General features: G+C 51.2%; 1 protein-coding gene across 4 annotated transcripts in view; it reads right to left on the bottom strand.

Moving 5' to 3' along the window:
• The window catches only part of ARHGEF5 (Rho guanine nucleotide exchange factor 5), a 34,768-nt gene extending 13,223 nt beyond the window's left edge, over positions 1-21,545 (bottom strand). For 3 of the 4 annotated variants that reach the window (XR_012380384.1, XR_012380385.1, XM_073899322.1), the window contains exons 1-14: positions 21,427-21,545; positions 11,783-14,945; positions 11,156-11,213; positions 10,667-10,731; positions 10,209-10,462; positions 7,602-7,762; positions 6,914-7,066; positions 6,536-6,665; positions 6,191-6,265; positions 5,650-5,739; positions 4,395-4,552; positions 3,637-3,798; positions 2,058-2,128; positions 346-450 (exon numbers count right to left, since the gene is read on the bottom strand). Coding sequence is in view for 2 of the 4 variants with exons in the window: in XM_073899322.1 (XP_073755423.1) it covers positions 346-450; positions 2,058-2,128; positions 3,637-3,798; positions 4,395-4,552; positions 5,650-5,739; positions 6,191-6,265; positions 6,536-6,665; positions 6,914-7,066; positions 7,602-7,762; positions 10,209-10,462; positions 10,667-10,731; positions 11,156-11,213; positions 11,783-14,933 (4,633 nt within the window). In the remaining 2 variants the exon portion in view is untranslated. Of the gene's footprint in view, positions 1-345; positions 451-2,057; positions 2,129-3,636; positions 3,799-4,394; positions 4,553-5,649; positions 5,740-6,190; positions 6,266-6,535; positions 6,666-6,913; positions 7,067-7,601; positions 7,763-10,208; positions 10,463-10,666; positions 10,732-11,155; positions 11,214-11,782; positions 14,946-21,363 lie in introns of all 4 variants that reach the window. The other variant, XM_073899323.1, reaches the window with a different exon arrangement.
• Positions 21,546-24,401: the final 2,856 nt, after the last annotated feature.

Genomic DNA, 24,401 nt, shown 5'->3' with positions numbered 1-24,401 from the left:
ACACACACACACACACACACACACACACACACACACACACACACACAAGGAAGACAGAGGTAGAGACTGGAATTAGGCTACCACAAGCCAAGAAATACCTGCGGCCACCAGAAGCTAGAAGAGGCAAGGAAGGATCCTCCCCAAGAGGTGTCAGAGGGAGCATGGCCCTGCCAACACTTTGATTTTGGATTTATGGCTTCTAGAACCGTGAGAGAATACACTTCTATTGTTTTAAGGCACCCCATTTGTGGTACTTTGTTATGCAGCCCTAGGAAACAAATACATTCACCTACAGTATCCCACCTCCAACGCCCAGCTTACTCACTCATCGATTCTCCCCCTTACCATCGCTGCTTTGCTGAGTCACCATCACCACATCTGCTTTCTCTAGTGCCAATTCGTCATTCTCTCGGGGTTTGTAGGCTCGAAGGCACTGTACTTGTGGGGAGTCTTTGGAAGAGCAGAGTGTGAAGAGAGGTTAGGAAAGGCAAGGGACTGGAGCACTGAGGGGGGGTTACAGGGGGCGGTTGGGAGGACTCGGGAGAAAGTTCAGGCTTTAGAAAGTTACAGACAAATGAGACAATCAGAAAAATCTTCATCCTCAACCAGGAAATGGTCGAAAAGGAAATGGAAATACCAAAACAGAAATGAATCAAAAATTCTATTTCTCCAGGGAAGATGAACTGAGAAATACGTTGTGACCATCTTCAGTGACTCCTCATTACAAATACTCAAAGTCTGCTGAAGACCCATCTTCCCTCTGTAACTTTCCCTGACTCTGTAGTCCTCCATGGATTCTGAATTCCTTTAAAACCAATTGTCCAGGCCAAATCATTTGCCTCTTACCCAACTGCTTTGTGTGTGTGTTCTGCCTCCCCAAATAGATTGTAAAATCTGATTCTGTAACTCATTCTTCATTTCCTTCCCAGTACCAGATGTGGGACTGGAAGAGATGCAACCGTGGGGCTCCAGGTGTGACCTAAGTAAGGTGCTTAATCCCCTATAGCTTCAGCTTCCTCACTTGTAAACGACTGGGTTGATCAAGGTGATTCCTCAGGAAATTCTGGATGTTCTCTATCTCAGTATTTTTGTGAACCAGAGGAAATTTCCATAGTTTTAAAGCTCAAGATAACAGGCCTCAGAGGACTCCTGACCCACAGGCATTCCATCTTACGTGGGTTTATCGCTCTTTCTACATTACCACACTTCACTGGTTCCCTCTGAAAACAAACAGAATTATTACCTGTATTTCTTTTTCTAAAGCTTATCTCCTTCTGCCACTTACAAGATGACAGAAAAGGAGGAAGCATCATCACCTTGCCTTCCTTCCAACTGGGGAAGTAAAGGCCAGCAGACGGGTCACGTAGCAAGCAAGTTAGTAGAACTCAGTTTACAGCCTGGTTCTCCTACTTCATTTTCCAAGGTTCCTTGTATTTGTTTGTTCTTTTGAGTTACCAGTGTTCCTTTGAGTTCAGTTCCTCTCTGGATACCAATGAGGGAATTCTTACTGGAGGACAACTGTGGGGACTTATATGAGACCCAGAAATCCGGGCTTCACATGAATGCAAGACACATTCATAATACGCGTGTGTGTCTGTGGCTACCTGTGGGTACCCGGCAGCCTGGGCTAAGGGCCGTGGTCTCAGGTCATTCTGTAGAGGAAAGGGTGTGGCTAAGACAAATCTACTTAGGTTGCTATTCTCCCACAACTCCCACTCCAGCCCTACTTTCTCCCCATATTTCCCCAAGACCTTGAAGCAGGTGAAATCTAAGCAAAATAATAGCAAGATAGACTTAAGGGGACAAATATTGAAAAAGAGAAATTATTGCCCGAGGGAGGAAGCAGATGGAGAAGGAGGCAGTACCATTGTGGTGAGTAGTTTTAAGTGGATCATCTCAGGTGCTTAAGCTCCAGTGCCCAGACCTCTACTCTAAAATTCTGGATAGAAGCCTTAAGTGGGAGTCTCTGAGAGTTAGCACCCAGCCTCTTAAACTCCTACACCCAAAGGTGACTTCCAGCCCTGCCATTTTCCTCTCCCTTTTACCCCCTCACTCACCATAACACTCCAGGAGGTCCAGCTCCTCTCTGGGCATGGCCAAGGCTGAGATCCACCGAAGCTTTTCACTTCTGAGAAAACAAAGCAGGGTCAACGCCGCGACGGCAGCTCTGGGGTGCAGGATGAAGGCCAATGATGGGGAAGGAAAATGACTGTGGGAGAGACTTGTCTGGTTCAAAAAGTCTAGTTCAAGGACATCTCGGACAAAAGTCAATGGGACTTTGCTTGCTTGGAAACATAAGATCTTGAAATGTATGTAATTGTGTTTATCACCCTTTATTTTTCTCCTTCTCTCTCTAAGCTTGTCCCCTTAATGGTGTATCTTTCAAGTGGGGGCATAATGTCAACTGTCAATTATATATACATGAGATTTCCCATTTTGGACTGAGCAAAATGTTCATCTCAGTTTAGATACCCTCTACCACTTTGCAGAATTCTCGATACTCTATTGCCCACCTTCCTTCCATCAGATATCTCAGAGATGAAAATTATTTTGTGATCATAATTAGGTCAGGGAAATATATCTACTATTTTTTGGGTCATGCAGTATAACCCAAACTTATTTTGTAGTTATCTGAAGGATTTTGCATTATGTTGGCCTCTGCTTCCAAAAACACTGGAGTAATTGAGAGCTGACACTATTTCTATTCCAGGAAGATGCTACCCCAAACACTAAACAAAGAACACGAGTCTGTATCTGATTACTTGACTTTGGTGACATTTTGTATACAAACCCCTATATCAGCCCCTATGTTCCATAAGTGAAGACAGGCATGGTTGATCCCACCCTGAGGTGTCTTCCAAGAGACAAAACTGAAAAGCGTCTACAAAACAGGGATCCTTGGACCATTTGGTGTCGTGTCAAACTTTGTAAAGAAGAGGCTTCTTATACCTCTTATACCAGCAACAGTAGCTATAGCCCTGTAGTTGTTCATTTTCGGTACTGTGTACCAGGGTTTACAGGTATTATTCTTTAATACGCTCCAAAATGTACGTATCTCTGTGTGAATGTATTTGTTATTATTATTACCATTAAAAAGATGAGCAAATCAAATTTCTCAACACTATAGATTTCTGCTCAACAGAGGACTGGGTTGGAAGGTGGGAGGAAGGCAAGCTAAAGACACCTCAATCCTTGCCTTATTCACATAGATGTCCACCAGCCTTTGGCACTGAAGAGTTTCTGGCTCATACAACATGGCCATTCACTCGGGGACATCAGTAATTCAATTCTTTAGTTACTTCATACCAGCCCATCTCCCTTCTGTTGTCTCGCAGACTTTGTCCCTCTTGACTGAAGAGCATAAAATAGATGCTGAACTTTGGTAGCAACTCTGTACCTTTTCCTACCCCATCTCTTGCAAGTTGCCTATTAGCTCTAAGAGTTTGGGTTTGGGGTTCCCTATGGATGCCCTCCAGTCCAGAATAGGATAAACAGTGCTATGGCTGTTTTCTGAGCACATTTTCGACCCTGGCCCCACTTCCTTCCCAGGATTTCCTCTGCTCCTCCCTTCCTCCGTCCCTCTCTCCCTCCTTCCCTCCCTCCCTTCCCCAGCTCCTCTGCCCAGCCCCATCTCACTGGGTCTCAGTGCTGAAGAGGAACTCAGCCTGGGTGCCCTGTGCGTTGTGCAACAGGAAGAGTCGGAAGAGGTTTTTGTGAGGTCCGTGTAGCTTCATTTCACACTTTTCCCCTCGGATGGAGGAGAAGGGAGCATGGTCAAATACCAGGAATCGGCTACCCCTGTAAAACACAAGGTTTGTCAACCCGATTCTACAACTGTTACACTTCATCCACCCTCCTGTCTTTGGATTCAAGATCCCTGTCCTTTGCAGCTTGCAAATTCTCATAAAAACCACAAGATGGAGCTACCTTGCTCCCAAGATGTTAGCTACAGGGTCCCCAGGGATTTGTCACCAATCTGACGAACCACACGTGCAATGAATACTTCACCACTTTGAAGAGTTGGAGAGAGAGAGAACCAATATAAATTTTCTAAGGCCCTGCGGACCAAAGAGTGAGCATCTGGAATTGGCTAAGAACGTCTAGACTAAGGCTGAGTCTAGCCCAAATAAACGGATGTGAGAATGTGGTCTGCTAGTTTGCTACATTTTGCTCTGTGTCTATAACAGAGGACAAGTCCTGCCATGTGATCTCATGACAGAATTTGGCGGGATCCCCTTTCTTTCTCTTCTCTAGGCCATGACCTGCACTCCATGGGTCGAGCCATTGAGAAGGGCTCCTCCGGGAACAGGAGCTTTCTCTGTCCCTTTGAGTCCTGCCCTCCTGCCTCATCCCATTCCCCTCTGGTGCTCTGGCCTCCCATTCTAGTCACTGACTCTCGGGGCCGAGACAGCAACAGACAGTCATTGAAGAGATGCAGGTGCACTGGACGCGTGTTCAGTTTCCTTCGCAGCCCCGGGGACAGGCTGAACTCCAGGGCTGTCAGCTCTCCACTCTTCACCAGCCAGCGTGACTGCGAGATGAGTGGGAAGATCTGTAGCGCGGGGAAGACAGAAAAGGCAGTGTCGCAGACAGGGCAAGCGTGAGCCTTCCTCAGCCCTGCCCTCCCCACCGTGCCTCTCCCTCATGAGTCCCACCACCGACACTCACCTCCTCCACAGCCAGCCTTCCTTCTCACAACCCACCCGCTTAGGCTGCTTCTCTCAGAGCCCTCTCCCTACCACTGTCTACTGCTGTGCAGCTCCCGTGTCCACAGCTCAGGCAAATGGCAGGTGCCTGGGGTTCAACCCAGGACAGGGACTACGTGAGAAAGCTCAGGCCAGGAAGCCTGAACTGAAGGGGGACTGGCAGACCCCAGTTAGGGCCTGCGAGGGTAGCGGGCAGGGAAGAAGACACGGTGTGTCTTAGGAGGTAAAAGATTTGAGCAGCTCTGACATCTGTTCTTTCTCTGATTACAACCAGAGACCTGGGAGGAGCCTGTGGAGTCACATGTGGGAATGAGACTAAGGAGAACTCGGTGGGGTCTGCGGGGAGCTGGAAGTTGGGTAAAGACTACAACTAACATGTGGAGCAGGGATCTTCCCGCTCTTTGTGGGAAGGAAGGGTGGTATCTGCTCTGAGGTGGAATTTGAATGCAGAATGTTTATTTACACTTGTATTTTGATGGGAGATCTTGGCCCTGTAGTTGGAATTAATTTCATATTGCTTCGGTCAAACTAGGTGAAGACTTGATAAAATACTGAATGATTTAAGCACCAAATGCACTCCCTCCCCCTCAGGTAACCCCCTCGGGGGACCACTGGCCTTTATTTCCCACATATCCTTCGAGAGTTTCTCTAGGTATACACAAGCAAACACAGACACAGAGTTGTGTGCTCCTACTTCTTCACCAAAGATGATATGCCATAATAAACAAAAGTCTGTGTCTATCCTTTTTCACTTAATAATTTATCATGGAGTCTGAAGCAGGCCTCTGGGTGTCCCAGAAACAGGACAGAAGAGAAGGTGGGCAGAAGTAAGGGCAGAGACCGAGACAGTGCGAGCAAGATGGTTCTACGTTAGAGGGTGACCTGTGGGTGATGCTAAAGTGAAGCTTCACAGGTGGCGTGCGGGTGCCAGAGACCGACTCACTTTGCACTCAAACTCAATCTTCTGGCTCAGGTAGATGAGCTCCTCTGTCCGTCGCATCCTCTGGACATTGTTATTGCAGTCCCGGATCAGCTGAATGTCGAGCAGGGTGAGGAGAGAGGAAGAGCACTGTGTTAGAGGCTTTGACCTTGGAGTCCCCTGCAAGAAATCTGGAGGTTGGTTGTGACAGCCTCTGTTTTTTTTTCTGGCAGGTTGGGATTGCGTGAAGGCAGCATCAAATTGAAGTTCTAGGCCTCTGGTATACCTTGTATGATGTGTCAGGATGTTCCTGGGTGGAGTGAATGTGAGATTTAATCTGGGGACGTACATAGTCCCTTGGGGTGGAGCGTCCTCCGTGTGGGAAGGAGGCTGGGCAGGGGATGGGGGGGTGGGGAGGGTGTTTGCAGGTTTGGTGGGTGCACTGAGGTAGCTGAGCAATCCCATTAGCACAGTCCTGTGCTCTCTGGAGTCATGGGCCTTTGCAGAAGAAGAATTCTCTGTGAAGGCCAATCAAGGGGTCTGAGTGGGGCTGGTGGCTGCTTACCTCCTCCAGTGCATGATGTGCCTTTGTGGCCTCTGCTTCCTCGGAAGAGCCAGGCTGTGTTCTCTTCAGAATGTTCTATAGAACAAACAGTAGGCAGGAGCCAGATGGAAAGAAGGGATGGGAAAACAGGAAGAGGGAATTGAGGGTCGGCTAATGAAGTCCAGGAACAAAATTTTTGCAGCAAATTCACCCTGAGGAAGAAGGGTGTGGGCAGTGGGGAGAAGGCTCGCATCATCCACAGGGTGTGGAAGAGGGGCAAAAGAACGACCAGTCCCGTGCCGTGGGGCTCCCTGAGACTGTCCCTTTCAGGTGAAGGGGAAAGGCCCAGAGAGGGAGCCGCTGTACCTGGAGCAGCAGTTTGAGACGCGTGATGCGCTGGAAGGGCAGGATCAGGAAGGACTTGAGGGAAAGGCGCTGGCAGACGGGGTCACTCTCCAGCTTCTCCAGGACCTCTCGGAAACTGCTGTTGCTGTTCCTGTGTGGGCAGCGAGCGTCAAGTGAGGAGGGACGTAGGGAGTACTGGGGACACAGGGAAGGCATGGGGAGTAGAGATGCAGTGGAATGTCTATGGTGGGGGCGTCTAAAAGGTGGGCTGGGGCTGGGATCACAGAGCAGGCACAAGAACATGTGCTTTGGGGACACTATTTGGGGTTGGGGTTTGGGAGTTTCAGGGCAAGTTCACTGCAGGGCCCACAGGGGGACTGGATGGGGATCAGGTCTTACAGCAGGCCTTGGAAAGTACGTTCCTGGTAGGTCTGGTTGGTGACATAAGGCAGGTAGACCCGGCGGAAATTGGGAGCATGGTTCAGGATGACATCACACACTTGGAAGGTGAAGATGTTGTTTTCGAAGTTCTCCTCCAGGTCTGAAAGGAACCTGCACAGTATTCACACAAGTCTCCTGAGCGAGCAGTTGGCTGACCCCTGCTATACCTTGAGTTTGTGACTCCTCCTTTCTATTAGTCAGTGACTTCTATTGACTGTTCTTAGCTATGTACCCCTGCTATGCTCTAGAGTTCTCTCCAAGGCAATCCCTAGTTTGCCCCTGATCAAACCCTCTGATCCATATATTCCATTTCCTGTTCGTCTTTTGATTCTGTTCTGGCTGGCTTTCTGATCTTCACCTGTTTCCCACAACCTATCTCCAGTGCAGCACCTGCCCATAGTGCATCCCGTCCTCAACCTGGGAATCATTTCCCATTCATCTGTCGATCCATGAATGGATCTATCCCACCCGCACACCCTCTCCTCTTCTTTGCTCTCCCTATTCCCACAGCACTGGAAATCATGAAGGGAGCAATGAGAGGGCAGCTGAAAGAGAGAGAGAGAGAGAGAAAAAAAAAAAACCAATGGTTTACAGGCTAAAGATACTGAGGCTGAGTGAGTGGTGTTTGGGAGAAGAGGAATCTCACGTGGTGCTGACTTCACGCACGTCCTGTAAACGAGAGAAGAGCCACTGGTATTCCTGGTTGGAAAGGGTGGCCCGCAGTGGGGCTGAGAGCTGGAAATGATCCACGGCCACGTGCAGACTGCGTAGGTAGGAGGCCTCTGACACGATCAGCTCAAATTTGGCCTGGGAGGTTGGAGAGGAGATTAATTTAAAATAGGTAGCGAGTCCCCAGTGTATGTGAGCCACTGGGATAACATTCTAGGGGCAGGGGAGGGAACAGGGCAGCTGCTCTCATAGCTCCCAGTCACATCAGAGCCCAACGTGGCATCAGGAGAGGGAAAGAGCACTGGAGGCCAAGGGAAGGGCGTGTACAAGCCCCTACAGGTGTAAGAGAAAAGGATGCTTTCTTTTTTTTTTTTTAGGATCCTTTTTTTAAAATTTTTTAAAGACTTTTTAATTTATTTGACACACACACAGAGAGAGAGAGAGAGAGCACAAGCAGGGGGAGCGGCAGAGGGAGAGGGAGAAGCAGGCTTCCCGCGAAGCAGGGAGTCTGACGCGGGGCTCGATCCCAGGACCCTGAGATCATGACCTGAGCCGAAGGCAGTCGCTTAACCGACTGAGCCACCCAGGCGCCCCGAAAAGGATACTTTCAAGAAGCTTAAATAAATGGAGTGTTTTTGAAACCAAGTATTTATACTAAAATAGTGGCAGGAGATGAAGCTGGGGAGGCAAATAGAGAGAGGTCTGGAGGATTGCGAAACAAGGTAAAAAGGTTTGGACTTAAGGCAATGGGAAGACTAAAAAGAGGTTTCATGTAGGGAAATAACTGGATCAGATTTGATTTTTATAAATGTTATTTCTGAGCACGATGTGAAGAAGAGTAGAAGGGGCAAGGGAGCCATGTTAGGAAACTGCCATAGTCATTCCAGGTGACAGACGGAGGTCTGAAGGGCCACAGGGATGGGGAGGGGTAGGCCGGCTTCCTAATTATTTAGGAGGAAGATTTGGAAGAACTTGGTTCTTTGCTGGAAATGGGGCTGAAAGAGTAGCCAGAGTCATAGTGTAATGCCTTGGTTTTTGAGTTTGGTAACTGAGTGAATGGCAGACTCATTCACTGAGCCAGAGAACTCTGAAAGAGGGACAGGTTTAGGGGATGAAGGTGATCTGGGGTTTGAGGAGAAATGGGAGGAAGCAGGATATTTGAGAACGAGATGTGCTGTGTGGTTTAATGGAGATGGTCCAGCACTTGAGAACTTATTTGGAGGTTCCAGCAGGGGGCGCCATGGCTCTCGGCCCGGTCCTCCTCCAGCTGGGCTGCTCACGCTCTGCATCCAAGCACGCAATTCAAGTAGATGGAGGGACAGAAAGAGAAAGAAGACACACACACACCTGGGTGATGACCCTCGCATACAACAACACTGAACTGGGACACAAGGTACATTTGAGTATTGGTTCCAACATTCACTGACCGTATGACTTTGTGTGGCTCACTTAACCTCACTGAACCTCAGGTTTTTCTGTCTTTTTGTGTAGGTACAATGACCTCCATGTCACAAAGATGCTGCGACAGTCAAAAGAAATGGGGTTGGTGCAAGCACCTTGTAGACCCCAGAGATGCTATTTTATGAAAGGACTATGTGCATAGAAGCATAGAGGCTTCTCAGAAACAGGAGACCAGGGCTGGCCTAGGAGGCCTGGTGGACTTCCCAGTGTTGCTGGAGTTTGCTGAAAGAGAGCTAGGTTTCATATCATCTCCTGTTGTTTGGTTCCATAAGTATTGGGCAGATCATTCATTTTCTGCATATCCTCCATGTGCTTCAGAAGTTGAGGTCAGAATAAGGCCCCCAGGTCTGAGCGTCAAAAATCCTAAACATTTATAGCTGCCTCTGTTTGATTTGTTTATCTCTAAGTCTGTCTGGCCAACATCTGACTCCTTCCCACCAAATACGTAAACATGATTCCATGATGCCTTTCCATGGTGCCATATTATCTTCCCGGGAAGAGAGGTTCTACCCCATATTTCAGATTGATCATTAAGAGAAGCTCTCCATGTGAAACCTGTTAACGGTAATAATGTGACATCAGACAAACAGCCTCTACTACAGTATTGCCACTGGGTGTAAGGACCGAGCCAAGACTGATGGTCATTCCAAAGCCTGTGTGAGACCAGTGGACCACAGGACAGCTGCAAGGGACACAGCAAAAAGCCACTCACTCGCCTCGGTGGAAGAGAAAAACTTCAGTGTAGTGTGGAACCCTGGCTGAAGAGGGAAATTTTAGTCTATAGCCTGAAGCAGCTATAGTGAAGGGATTAATTCCACATTCCTCCCAACAGATTCAGGGTCATGGTAACTTTGTGTGAGCCCCAACCAACAAGAGGTAGGAGGAAGCAGCCCATGCCCTGCGGAAGCGAGGAGGAAGGCGAGTGCCAACAACCAGAAGGCAATTCACACGCATCAGAGGGGAGACAAGCGACAGCCGTGGCGTGCCCAGAGCGTGCGGTGAGTGGGTGCTGGGGACAGCCTGCTCTTGCCGGTGGCGGTGGCGGTGAGGAGGAAATCAGGATGAGACTCTGCCCTCCCTCCTGTAGGCCCATCCCCTGGCCCGACCCTGCCCCGCCGAGTACCTCTTGCAGTTTTTGATCTTCGTGGGTCATGGAGAGCAGCACGGTGCTATTGCGCACCACAGGGATTTCCTGCCAGAGGGAGCCACTGGAGGCCATGGACAGGCGCTGCAGGTAAGACTCTGAGGAGACCAGGGTCCTCCGGGGCTGCCGGGGAGAGGCGGGCCCGGTCGCCTCTCCCAGGCTGTCCAACCGCTGCTGGCTCTGAATCTCCTTGTTCAGAACCACATCACTGTACTCCTGGTAAAGCAGCTGAGCTACAGGGGCAAAGAGGCGTGGCAGAGGGAGAGAATTAGGGAGACAGGGGTGTTGAGGCACAAAGACAGAAGCCACCAAGCTGCTTCTGGCTCTCCAGGAGATTCTCTTCCCTGTAGACATCACGGCCCCACTGAGAAAAGTCATGAGCTCCAGTCTTGGGCAAAGTGCCATATGGGTCTATACTTCTGTTTCTAGGTACTTACAGGAGTTGATGAGCTTCGAGCGGCGTCTTGAAAAGCCTCCCATTACCTCCTTTGGTTTTTTCTCCCTGCGGAGGCAAGAAGGGCTCTGGGTGCTTGCTGGCCACTGACGCAGAGAAGCCCCAGGTGACCGTAGATGAGATAGTCTCCGATCTCTGGGCCGTGTGCTGGGATGTGAGGGCTGAATCCCCTCAAGAGGCAAGCTGTAGCCTGACCCACTTTTAGGTAGTTCAGAGCTGTTCTGGATGTCATGTTGAACTTTTAGAGGGGGTTTAGTTCACGGCTAAAGAACCTAGGAGGACGGGAGAGTCAGACCCAGCTGACAGCCAGGTAAGAGAAAAGATGCCCTTATCCTGGACTCCTGGTATACGTCTCTTCCCCTTCCCACCCCTGGAAGACACAGCGTCCCAGAACCCTTGTCAACTAATGGAAATCTCAGTATCCTAAGAAAAGACAGTCCCAGTGTGCCTGTTAGGAGAGAAGGTGACTCACCGAAAAACAATGGTGTCTGAAGGGCCAAGGGGTTTTTCTACGGCTGGACCTCTTGTATCTAGAAATGGAAACGGTGAAGTCACTGAGATTGTAGAGGGACATTCAGGGAGCCCAGGAAGGTAAGACCTAAAGCAGGAGATGTAGGCGTCTGAGGGAACAGAAGGGCTCAACTGGGAGTCTGTGCAGGAGACCGGTGCCAAGGGAGAATGCACCTGGGGACACTATTACCAGGTGCGTCCCCATCCCTGGTATCAGATGTGAACTGGACAAGAAGAGGAGGTCTTCTCTACTACTAGGAGGACCTCAAAGAGGTGTTGGTAGCTGGAAAGTGTGTGTGTCATGGTGGGGGAGAGGGGGATCATCCACAACCATCTTGGGAAAAACAGGTGCACAATAAAACACCACCACGGCTGGGTGACCGAGATAGAGGGCAAGGAGGAGGAGCACTACAGGGAGCTCAGAGAGGCTTTCAAGGGCTTCCCTCGTTGTTGACGTTGGGTACGCGGATGAGTGAAACCACCAGAGGGAACAGTGGAGGCCCTGGGGACAGAAGATGGGTGAGGTGGTGAGAGCTGGAGGAAGCCTGGTCCGACATGAGCGTCACCATGATCCTTGCTCCTTGCTTACCTGAAGAGCCCTCAGGCAAGATGGAAGGTCTGCGCAGGCCTTGCCGGTTCCAGCCCTTGTGCTTACTGGATCCCTCACCAGGATCTGCAACCTGCCCACCGCTGCTCTCTGGTGGTCTCCCTGGGTCCCGCCTGTGGGGCCAGCTGGATGCCTTTTCCAGATGGGGATGGCTGAGTTTTTCTGACTGCCTTGCTTGGCCTACATCCAACCTCCTCAGGCCACTGGCTCCTTCCTGAGGGGCTGTTCTTCTCAAAGATCCTCTGGCAGGGGCCTCAGACTCTTCTGAGGGTCCCGGTTCAGAGGTGGGTCCCTGGAGCTCCAGACTCCAGTGTGTGGTTGGGGAAGAGGGACTTAGAAGGGTTGCCACGTTGCTGAAAGCCATGCCAGGGGACACTTCCCTCTTGCTCCTGCTGGTGGAGGCCAAAGAGTCTGCTGATCGGCCCATGGCTGGGGGCCAGGAGGTACGTCCAACAGAATGGGGAGTGGAGACTGTCCGCTCTTGACAAGCAGGCCTCGGCTTGCCCTGACACCCTGCATTCATGAGTTCTCCCTGAGTGCTCCTACTCCTCCCCCTGGACTTCGGGGGTAACGGGGGTGGTTCAGTGGGAGGATCCATAATAGGGACAGGGGGTAGAGGCTTGTAGATCCTTGGACTACTAGAAGAAGAAACAGAATGGTGGGGCTGGGCCAGATCAGGGGTTGGGGGCAATGGCTTGTTGTATCTCAGCCTGCGGGAGGAGGAGGTCTGAGCAGGGTGGGGAGCGTCCGGGGTAGAGGGCAGAGGACGGTGCTGCCTTGCCACGAGGGAGTCAGGAACTGGGGGAAGTGGGCCTCTGGGGGGGCCATGTAGCCCCGAACCTGGGGCCAATGGAAGAGGATGGCCACATCGCTTCAGCGTGGGAACTCCTGCGTGGAGATGGCTGTCTCTCTCTACCATGGAGGGGTGGACACGCCTCTTCTCTGGGGGAGGAGGGGGCAGAGGCTCATGGATCCTCACATCTACAGAGACAAGGGGTGGGGAAGAGCCATCGGCAGGAGACTCTGCGGCAGAGGCTGAAGTGTGTCGGGAGCCACATGGCTGGGTGCTGCAGGGACTCCTGGATCTTTCCGGATTTGAAGTGAATTCGTGAGAGTCCTGCCCCAGAGTAGATGAGGAACTAGGGAATTCTGGAATGATCCTGCAGTCCCTACCACTTTTCCGGTCCCTTCTCGGGATCACAGAGCCATAGAGAGCAGGTCTGGGGGCCCTCCGGGGCAACTCTGAATGGGAGAAGGAAGGTGAAAGTCCCAGCAGGTCCGGACGTGGCTCCGTCCTGTGAAAGCCCGGGAAGGAGTTGCTCCTTAGGTGCTGGATAGCCCCTGTGGAGTGGCCTAGGGGGCTCTGAGGGTTGGCCCGGTTGGAGCTGGTGGATGTTTCCATGGTGGCCTCTGTAGACAGGAAGCCACGGAGAGCAGCTGGGGGAGTCTCAGAAGCCCCACAGTGAGATGCATTGTTAGTCCAAAGAGATGCTCTGGAGGTTTCTGGAGAATGTGTAACAAGAGAGGGCTCCCTCCTGGGAGAGGCAGCTAGGGGGCTGGCAGATGATGATGTAGTTGTGCTTGGGAAGACATCGGCAGGACTGGAAGGAGCTGAATCTGGTGTCCTTGGAGGAGCTGCTGACGTCCTGGCAGAGACCATCTCGGTCTGCGGGCTGAACACTGCCCCCTTCCCCAGCTCGGATCCCTCCTGCTGGCCATCCTGAGCTGTTTCTTGGTCAGGTGACTCCCCAGCAGGGAAAGAGCCAAGTAAAGAAACTAGCTGGCAGGACAATCCTCCTGGCTCCAGTACAGGAGCTGGAGCTACAGGGGATAGTTCCCCAGCCCTGGGCTCCTTCTGAGTCCCAGGAATACTGGTCATGGGATAACAGGTGTCTAGAAACGCGTCGCAGGGAGACGAGACCTCAGGGGCTCCTGGAGCCAGTGTGGAAGGCCCATCACGTGCCCCCGCCTCTTCTGTACTTCCCTCTCTGGCCTCTCCCCACAACGGGTCCCCATCCCAATTCCCCGGCTGCTCCTCCTGGCCCTCCACTGACATCCCTTTGCGCTGAAGCCCTCGACCTTCTTGCCTTCCAGTTACTTTCCCTGATCTCCCCGCCGAGCTTTGCTTCTCCTCGTTCTGAGCATCCATGCTCCTCTCCCCTGACCCCCCTAACTCCCTCTCCCCCTCCTCTCCCTGCTGTAGCTCTCGCTGGCCCAGAGTCTTCCTCTCCTGCTCACTAGAGTGTGGACCTTCCAACTCCCCAGAAAGCCCCATTCTTTCTCCCTGTTTTGCAAGCATCACATCACCTTGTATCTGCTCCTGTTTTTGCCTTTGTTCTCCCTCTGTGCCATTAACCTGCTCCCCCGGCTGCTCCTGCTCCCCTAAACGCCCCTCCTCCCCGACAGGTCCTTCCTCCTGGAAGCCTGCTTCTCCTCGTCCCTGCTCCTGCAGCCCCTTGGCCCCCAGGAGGCACATGAGTCCCCCTCTCCCTGGACTTTCTTGTGCCTCCGTAGACTGCAGCTCTTCCCCCTGCCCGACAGAGTCCCCTGGCTGGTGGGTCTCTGCTGGGTGCTCTTCATAGGAAGGCCCAAATCTGGGCTGAGCAGGGGTGTCTGGGAAAGCCTCCTCCTTCTCTTCTGCATGTCCAGTTCCCCCAGTCAAAGAAGCGAGCTCTGGTCTGAATTCCATCTCCACTCTGCCATCCAGCTCACCGGATACTGGGACCACGTCTAGATGTTCACCTTGAACAGGGCAGGTCCCGAGCTCTGAGGGAGCCGGTGTCCTTGCGCGTCCATCCGCCACGCTCTGAGGCACTGCCTCCTGGGGCCCTGGGGTGTCCCCTGTCCCCCCCCCAGAGTCTTCCTGGTTGGTCTCCGCACCTGCAGGGCCTTCCCCGGGGAAGGCAGTCATGCTCTCGGCTGCACAGTTATTCACATCCCTTACGTCTCCCTGCTGGGTCTCCGCGAGTCCTCGTCCCTCTGCCCGTGTGGAGGATGGCCCCCAGCCTTCTTGAGCTTCGCGCCCCAAGGTCGCGGTCTGACTGCTTCTCCTGAGAGCTTCCGGGATAACACTGAGCTCTGCTAAGGCAGGGATGGGGGTCGAGGCCCCATGTTGGGGCTCCTCAGCCTCCATCAGGGCTGAGCCCTAAAGAGGAATAAAACACAAAGTTTGTATCACCCTTTTTGCTTCTACCTATCAAAGGGACAGACCGTAGAGAATAAGAGTGAGACATTGCTTTGGTTTCATTTAGAGTCATTCTTGGAGATGAAAAATACTCAACAAAGTAAGCAATAGCTTCTATGAAATGTATCACTGACTTATTCACCTAATAAATATTTACCAAGTGACCCCTTTAAGGGCAGGGCATTCAGTGGTAAACAAGACAAACTAAGACTGTGTCCTCATGAAGCCTGCAGTCTTATGGAGGAGACAGATAATAAATGATTAAATTAGAGCGTGAGACCGTTGTCAAAGAGCACGGAGCACTCCCAGGGATCATTACTCTCTAGATTGTATTATGTCATACTGTCTCTCCCTGTCTACTCTCTGGACACCGAGCGTGACTCAGTCCTGTATAACTCCCAGACACTGTGAGTGACACACCCTAGATCCAAAAGCCCAGAGAACGAAGAAGGGGGATCTTCCTCCAAAGCTGCTGAAGGCATTAGAATCAGCCTGGCCGTTGTAGCCAGTGTCCAAGGTACTAAAGTGTAGTGTGATCTCCCTATGCACAGTCTGGACTTGACTCATCTTATTTTCCATAGTATCTAGCAGAGCCTTGTAACTAATTAGCAATTCTGTCTCCCACTATAGAAGCAGCTGTTGTAGGGGCGCCTGTAGTGGCTCAGTCCGTTAAGCGTCTACCTTCGGCTCAGGTCATGATTCCGGGGTCCTGGGATCGAGCCCCATGTTGTCGGGCTTCCTGCTCAGCAGGGAGTCTGCTTCTCCCTCTCCCTCTGCCCCTCGCCCGCTCGCTCTCTCTCTCAAATAAATAAATAAAATCTTAAAAATAAAAAAAATAATAAAGCAGTTGTTGTAAAGTAGAATGATAACTAGACTTATTAGATTAAACCGTGGTAGACACAGTGGTTACCCCCGTCAGCCAGGTCCATGACACTGTGCTACTCTCCTGAGCTTACGCCCCCCGGCTTCCAGCAACCTTGTGAACTCTTCCCATCAAGTCTTAAAAGTTTGACCTTCCCACCTGCCTTCTCACTTCCAGCAGAAAACATCATCCCCTACCTTGCCAAGAATTTAGAAAGCCCTAGAGAGGAACCACTTCAGTTCCTGGCAATTCAGAGCACCCCGAGTTTCGCTCTTTCCCCCTTCCTGCTTTGATGACCCATCAGGTGTCCCTCCCCTTACGCGCCACGTTCTTTAGCTTGTCTTCTCAATCACCTTATGCGGTGGATTTTCTCTTCTTCTCGCACCATCCCCGTCTCTGTCGGAACCACCCCTCAACTGAAGCACAGCCATGGCTTTCTCATCTAAACTGTGGAAGGAACTCTTCGTACCTGAGGTCCTCACCTCTTCACATCTCACCTGCCCTCATCCCTGCTTCACTAAGCACCACGCTGCCCACGTCCCCCACGATCGCCCATGTTAACACCAAAGGACACTTAGCGTGGTGGTTCTTGTCGGGGTCTGACACGACTGCCTTTAGATAGACTCTTTCTTATTTTTCGTGGGACCACACGTTCCTGGTTTAGCTCCACAAGTTCCTCCAGTCCTCTGACCAGCTGACTGCACTCCCGGCCAGAGACTTACGAGCTCTCATTCACATCACTTCTCCCCTGCAGCATTTATGCAATTACAGTTATGTATGTATTTCGATTTATCATCTACCCCAAACAATAGGCGGTAAGCTCCACCAGATCGAGAACTACATCCACCTTGACCGACTGTCTACACCTAGCGCAAAACCTGGTCCATACTCGGTGCTCAGTACATGCTTTTCAATGACGGAACAAAATTCTTGTTTCCCGCCCGGCCCACCTTCCCCAGAGCGGATCCGCGGCCCAGTACTGTCGAGCCCACCTCCTACCTATCCCCCGAGTCTGTCCACTTCCGTCCCTCCGCACCGCCAGCCCCTGGTGCGCTCTCCGGTCCTCTCTCACCCGGCCCGCTGGCCTCCACACAGCTCCTCTTGCCGTTACCAAGGCATTCTCTGCACTGCATGGGACCGATCCTTCAATGCCCCATTTCTAGTTTAAATTCTCCAGCAGCCTCTGACTGCCAGTGGGATGAAACCCAAATATTCAGCCTGGGTTATATGCCCTCCACGCCTGACCTCTGCCTTCCCCTGCAGGGGCCTCAACAGCTCTCAGCACCTCCGCCCCCCACCCGCCATGCCTGTGCTAGGGGCCTCCACGTGTACTGCTCCTCTGCGGGGAATTCTCTTCTGCCCCAGCGCACCCTTTGCTTCTCTCACACTCACTGCGCTTATAATTACATATTTAATGTCTCTCTTCTGGGCCAGAGCATGAGCTCCATAAGGGCAGAAACACTGCCATATTAACCGCTCTGTCCCCTTGCCCGCAGCTGACTTTGCCCTCCACAGAGATTTACTGCATGAATGAAGAAGGGAAGAAGACAGCGTTAAGAGCATGCTGTTCAATTTTTACTTCTGCCTTGTATGTATCTTGCTAATTCTGCCCATTGTCATTTTTAGACAATTGCAGAAATCATTTAATTTACTTGAACACCCATTTTCTTATCTTTAACAGGGGTTTAAATTCTTCCTTTGCAAGGACTTCTAATGAAGACTAAGTAACATTAAAAAGTATACTGTTAACTTTGAGGGTCACAGAAGTGTTAGGGATTGCAACTACTGTTGGGGAGAGAGAAAGTATAAAAGAGAAATAGAGGATTTATGAGCTGGAAGGACCTTTAGAGACACAAGAGAAGCTCTGCCTCACTTACAGGTGGGGAAACTGGAGGTCCCATAACCTAGACACTTGCTCAAACTTCCTAAGCAAATGGTACAGGTGAGCTCAACCCAAAGTCTCCTGCCTGATGTCTACTATAAGCAACCAGGAGCCCAGCTGGGATCAGTTAGCAGGTCACTGGCCTAGAGAAGACCCCGGGGGCCTGTGGAACCCACAGCTGCCCCTGGACCCGCACATTTTTCTTGTCTTCTCTGTGCTTAACGTGGAAGCCTACTACCCAAAATGCCTGCCGTCCCGCTGAGCTACTGCACAAGCATACACCTTTACACAAGCATGCCTGCACGAGAACCCCAACCACACACACACACACACACACACACACACACACACACACACACACACACACAGTAAGCCACCCTTGCTGCTCCTATGCAATAGAGCCTGACATAACCAAACACACAGGTCCCTAGCCACCCTGTAGAGGTGGTGTGTAACAAGTTCCTGGCCACCCCATAGACACAGATACCATCTATATGGGGCAAAGAGCCATGTCTAACATAAGCATACTTGTGTGGAAGGACTTTTACGTCCTCTTTCAGTTAACTGACACAGTGCATGATTTGCTCCCTATTTCTAGACCTAAGTACAAAATACTATAATCACTAGATGATACTGTGATGCGACCCGATTCTCTCAACCACACGCACCATAAACACTTTCTGAAACTTGCCTCCTACCTGCCTAAGGAGACTATGTGACGTCACCTGAAGTCTCCCCTCACCCACATCTGTATTGTCCTGGCCCTATACCCAAGCACACACTCAAAGTCCTCAAAACAAGCAGCCCCTAAACACATGAGCGTCTGCCTGCTCCATTCAGGCTGTAGCTCCACGCGCCCTGGGGTACGTGGAGATCTTTGGTTCCGTTGGGGTTACACGATGCATGTCTCTCTCCTACAAGCCCACTGACACTATTTCTAACACTGCCTTTATCCATTTGGAAATACTGGTGGTCACCAGATCAGCCACCGTTTACCACAAAGGAGGAACGTACCCTATGTCCCCTATATCTGATCCTGTCTTAGGGATCCGGTTGCAATCAGGCATGACCAAAGCTCGAGGAAAGCTGCAAAACATGGTTCCACTCGCATAAAGGCATCAGGAGAGAACCTTTTTGCCTTGCCCATATGTCAGTTACCTTCTCATCTCCTTCTCCACCAGGGGTGAATAATCACTATTTATCTGAGCACAGGCAAAGATGGGGTGTGGCATCATGGTGATCCAGCCTTCCTCCAGGCCAGAAACATTTTGCACCTGCTGACCCTGTCCACATGCCACTTCGTTCAAGACAAAGCCCCAAGTCACTCTATCAATACAGGGTGCGACAGAGCTCAGTGTCTCCTGGGGAGCCCCCCAACACCCGATTTCTAATCACCAGATAGAGAATTGTATTTCAAAGATAGCCCCTCCTCCCAATGACACCGCTTGTTCTTTGAACCGGTGTTGAGCGCCATGTGCTTTTTGGAGGATCATGCTTCCTGGATTTTGTAGCAGTGTGAGGTTCAAGTATTCTGACTGACACGACAAATCACTGCGATACTCTTGAACTTACAATACTACTGCTCACGTTAGGAAAATACCTCCCAAATCAAAATGTTCTCCCTCTGATTTGGAAAATAAGACCACCACAGAGATGAATGCCTTTATTTACTGTTTGACATCATTGCCCCCAATGTTAGGGGCAACACAGATAGGAAAACGAGAGCAGCCTTCTGGACCACTAACTACTAACATCTGTGTTCCATCCACTTGAGGAAAGCTCCACCATCCCAATGAAAACTGTAATAAACATCTCTTATCTGTTCCCTTATGTCTGAAAATACCACATTATCCACTGTCCTGTAGACCCCATCAGCTGACCCAGAACATCCATGCTGATGTATGCCCCACAATCTATCCACGGCGCTGGTGCCATCCACAGAGATAATGTGAGTGTGAGCAACCTCTTTGTGTCCTTAACAGAGAACCTGAGGTCACCTTGTTCTGGTCCACCTTGCAGACACTATAAATGACCAGCTCCTGTGCACTCCACAGACACAGTGACTCATCCCTGTCTACACCAGATGCTGCAAGTCACCTGTTTGAGGCTACACCACTGACACTTGAGCAACACTGCTCCTGTTCAACCCATGATCCTGTGTGTGACCCCATTCTTGTCCATACCACATAGTGACTGACCACTCCAGACACCACGAATGACATGGTCCTGTCTATCCTACAGACACCATGCTTAATGTGGCCACAGACAACCTCAGACAGACTATGATACGGGAAGCCATACACACTCGGGACACCTAATATATGACGACTCCTGACTATACTTAGAATTATTGTATTTTTTTTTATTTATTTAAATTCAATTAGCCAACATATAGTACATCGTGAGTTTTTGACGAGGGGTTCCTCTGCCTGCCTCCTGACTTCTCTCTCTTCCCCCACTAGGATACTAACATGCAATCTTCCTGCCAAACAGTCTCTCTCAGAATTGATACCCCCATCCTTTCTCCTCCCAGGTCCCCAAGAACCCCCTCAATAGACATGGCTTCAGTTTCTGTTAACCCAGACTGGTTAACAAATGATCCCCACTTTGCTAGGGCCTAAGGCAGGAGCTTCTTTAAACTCAAAGTGTAGATAAAACAGGAAGCCTAAGAAAGAGGCCACATCCGGAGCTGTTTAGCTAGGAGCTGGGATTTCCAGAGTAGGCCAAGGATGCAAGACCGGGGAATGCAAGTTGGGGAGCAAAGGAGGCAAGAAAGTGGAAAAGAAAGTTCTCTCCCTGGTCTGTCTGACACACCCTTCCCCCTCAACCTGACAAGAGTCCTGGCCAGAGGTCACGTCTAGGTGGACAGGAGGGCAAATCTGTCTTGGGAATCCAAGATCCAGGAAGGGGAGGGGGGCTGAGTTCTGAAAATCCACTGGCATCAGGATTAGCTCTCCTGGGACAATCCTGCTGGAAGGCAACCATAGACGATGCTCAGAACTAGCCCTGTTCTAGCACCCCCACCCCCAACTCCCAGCTCAAAGAGTTCCCTTCCCACCTCCCCAACGTCAGAATGCAAAGTCACCGTGAAGATGAAGCTTTGGGAGTTCTTCGAATATATGGGGAAATAGGGTGGGGGCTGGGCAGGAGTCATTTTTACGGGTTCAGGGGCCTTGGCGAACAGGGAGAGGCGTGTACTTAGACATACACAGTATGCGAATCCATAGGAAGATAAATGAAGGCAGGCCCAGGCCCGGGTAAGAAAAAGGAGACAATAAAACACGTCTAGATAGGGAATATGGCCACAAAGGGAATCTCAGTTATTTCTTACTATGGGGGTTAGGTTTCCCCAGAGCCGGAGACTTTGAAGGAAGAGCCCTGATTACTGGCCCCGGGAACATCTGGGGGCAGGGTGCCCATTTCCAAGGCGGGGACCAGGCCGGAAGCAAGTTTTTCAGGCAAGAGCATTTCCTCCAGCTTCCCTCCTCTTCAGCCCAGGGTACTCAGTCACATAGCCCCGAACTCTCTGCCTATCTGCCCTGCCCCCCATTTCCGGAGCCGGTGCCCCGCGACCCCCGCCGGGGCTGGCCCCAGGGTGAAGGCCCGGATCCCGGTCCTTCCCGGCCCTCCCTTACCTCCGCCGGGGCTCTACAGCCGCCCGCCCGGAGCCACGAGCTGCGAGGGAGGAGGGCACCCACCTGGGCAGTGTCACATGCTGTCTCGGCCCAAGAGTCCCCTCCGGGTCCCAGGCGCCGGCCGGCCGTCCCCAACGCAGGCCCGGCCGCCCCAGCCGCCCCACCCGCGGCCCGCCCCTCCCCGCCCGGACGGGAGGGAGGGATCTGACTCTCCTAGGAAGTTTCAGGTGTGGAAACCGCGGACACACCTTCCTGGGGGAGGGGCAGGGCCCGACTGCGCCGGAGCCCCATTGGTGTGAAGGAGGCTCCCGCGTCAGAGCTGGGAAGTGGCGGGCGGGCGGGCCGGGAGGGGAGCCCGGGGCGCGGGGCGCCGGGCGCAGGCGGCGGCGCGGCGCGGGAGAGCGGCGCGGGGCGCGCGGGGCAGGGCGCTCGGAGGCCGGCAGCGGGACCGCGGGGCGCGGGGCCCGGGGAGGACCGAGGGGGCCTCTCGTGAGTCGCGCGTGTCTCCGCGAACTGCCCGGGTGTTTCTTCTGTGTTTTCTTCGGGTCGCCACCTAAGCCTGCCTCTGGACCCCGCCGATCTGCCTGCTGCGGGTGTTTATCTTTTGGCTGGTCTGTGTCTCTGAATGTCTGAGGTTTCGTGTTTGTGCGCTTTATCTTCGGGCCTCAATGTTCATTTCTCTCCCTTGATGTCCACCTGTCTCCATCTCTTAGGGCCTAGGAACGTGCATCTCTAAAACAGCGTGGCCATGTCTTTCCTCTGTGTTTCCTTCTGTATTTTTAAAGTTCATTTTAGGTCGATTATATAGCTCAGGGTATGTGTTCCTTCTGTATTCTTCCCAGGACGGGTGTATCTATTCAAGTATCGAGGTCTCAGTCCTGCGTGTTTTCTCATGCTTGTATTTTTTTTTTTTTTCTGATTCTTCCAGGGAAACCTTAGGTTCTGTTGGTCTCTGAGGCCATGCTTGAGGAGGTCTATCTTCATGCCTGTCCATAGACTTCAAAGAAAGCCACAAAGTTCTGTGGCGCAGCCACACAGACTTAGTAAGAATCCCTCACCTAGGGGGACAGAGATTCTTTATCTGTTCATTCTAGCCAGATCACCACCCCCCTGCCCCACTCATTCCTCCAGGGATTTCCAAGTAGAGTCTTCATAGGCTCTCTGGCCGTTTTGTTCTTGGGAATGCCATGATCTACAAGCCCAAGTATCTAGTGGGTTAGACCATTTCCAGATTATGGTGCCCACTGACTGCTCCATTGATCCTGGCTGACCGTGCCTACTAGGTTTCTGAGGACTTTAGGATAGATTATCATTAAGGTAGAATGGTGTCTTCTCCAATAAAGTCCTGAAGCATCTCTGTGTTCAAAGAATATGCTGCTTTGCTCATTATTACTCTGAAGGGTTAAGCCCTAAACAGTTCCGCATCCTCCCACCACCCGACTCTAAGCTACTGCGTTAAGGTGTGGAAAGCAGCGAGGAAAGCAGAATTAGGAGTTCAGGTCTGTAAGGACAGGCCAAGCAAGTGTCCGAAGCTCAGCAAGAATGGGGAGTGTGGTAAGTCAAAGAGTTTAAGGTAAAACTTTCTTTTTGTAGGTGAGGAGAGAAAACTCAGTCCCGGGGCACAAGGGGGGCCTTGATTTCTGGTAGAGAGTAAAGTTAGTAAACTCCAAATCCTGGATCCCTGCTCTTCCAACACTGCCTCCAGGGGGTGGCGATGCCGCCTGGGGTGCTGGAGCTGCCTCAGAAACCAGCCTGGCTATTCTTTCTGCTCCCCTCCATCTTGACTTGGTTCCCCCAGGGACAGTTCTCTGTGCCTTAGTTTCCTCTGAATGTCAGGTCTCACAGAACAGACTCCTCTTGTTCTGCCAGCCCTGACCTGACAGCATTTTTTTTTTTTTTTTTTTTTTTTAGGTCACCACCCTTGATTCCATGACCTCTGGGCTCTCGTCCAGAGAATTAGGCAGGCAAGGCTGGACCGGACTTTTCAGCTAGTGGTGAGATGTAGGAAAGTTAAAATGTATCCCCAGGGGGGCTGGCTCCCCCCAGGGAGCATCTCTGTCTGCAGGGTGGACACATTTGGGGACAAATCCACGCTCTAGGCTCCTCTTCCCCTCACTTTGCAAAGCACAGTTCTCGTTTTACTCTTCTTTTCCATGTCTTGATGCTTGCTCGTGGTGCCTGGGCTTCCTGATCAGGCCTTTCAACCTATCCTAAGATTCTGATATTTCATTTGGGCTTAGAGTTCTTCCGTAAAGTCCTAGAGAGGAGAGAGAACGATACTATGGAAAGAGGATAGGATTTAGATGCAGGCAGGGGTGGATTTGAATCCTGCCTTCACCACTCACTTAAGGCAAAAATGTGGCAACTTAACCTTCCCGTGCTCCATCTCCCTCATCTCTTAAATGCGGATAGTTCTATTTAGCAATACCTGCCTCACTGGGTGGTTGTGGTGCTTCAGTAAGGTATCATACAGAGGGGACCTTAACGACAAGTGTAGAAGGTGATTGCTACGGGTTAGTTTCCTTTCCTAATAGTGCCTGATGGTTATGCATGTTGAATGAATACACCTAAAATAACAAGGCGGTAAGGGTTGGGAAAGGTAAGCAGATTCAACATAAAGTTATTTTGAAATGAGAGCTGTATTAGATGGGGGAAGAAAAAGTATAATTTCTGGAATTTGGGGACATATTAATTGGAGACAGTGCATTTGAGATCCAGCCATGGAAGGGGAAGGACAGAGAACTGTCCTGTGTAGATCTGGGTATCAGGACTAAAAAAATGACCTTTTTAAAAGCAGGAACTCTCTGAGTTCTGCCCGGGGCTCTTACTACCCTGACCAGACATCATCCCATGTTATTGGCTACATGGTTTCTCACTTGGTTAATTCTGACTCTCAGCTGATCCAGTGCTAGTTCTTTGCATACAGCTCTGGCTTTTCTGACTCTGCTTTTTGCCTGATCCCATTACCCACCTTTGAACTCAGTTCTTTTCTTAAGTTGGCTGACCATAGTCTCTCCATTCTTCTCCTTTAAATCCCT

Source organism: Callorhinus ursinus, unplaced genomic scaffold, assembly GCF_003265705.2.
Source record: "Callorhinus ursinus isolate GAN/ISIS: 27379988/994484 unplaced genomic scaffold, GSC_fseal_2.0 scaffold12, whole genome shotgun sequence".
In the NCBI taxonomy this organism is placed as follows: Eukaryota; Metazoa; Chordata; class Mammalia; order Carnivora; family Otariidae; genus Callorhinus; species Callorhinus ursinus.
Note: the sequence above shows the minus strand (reverse complement) of the source record. Positions and strands in the feature narration are given on the sequence as shown.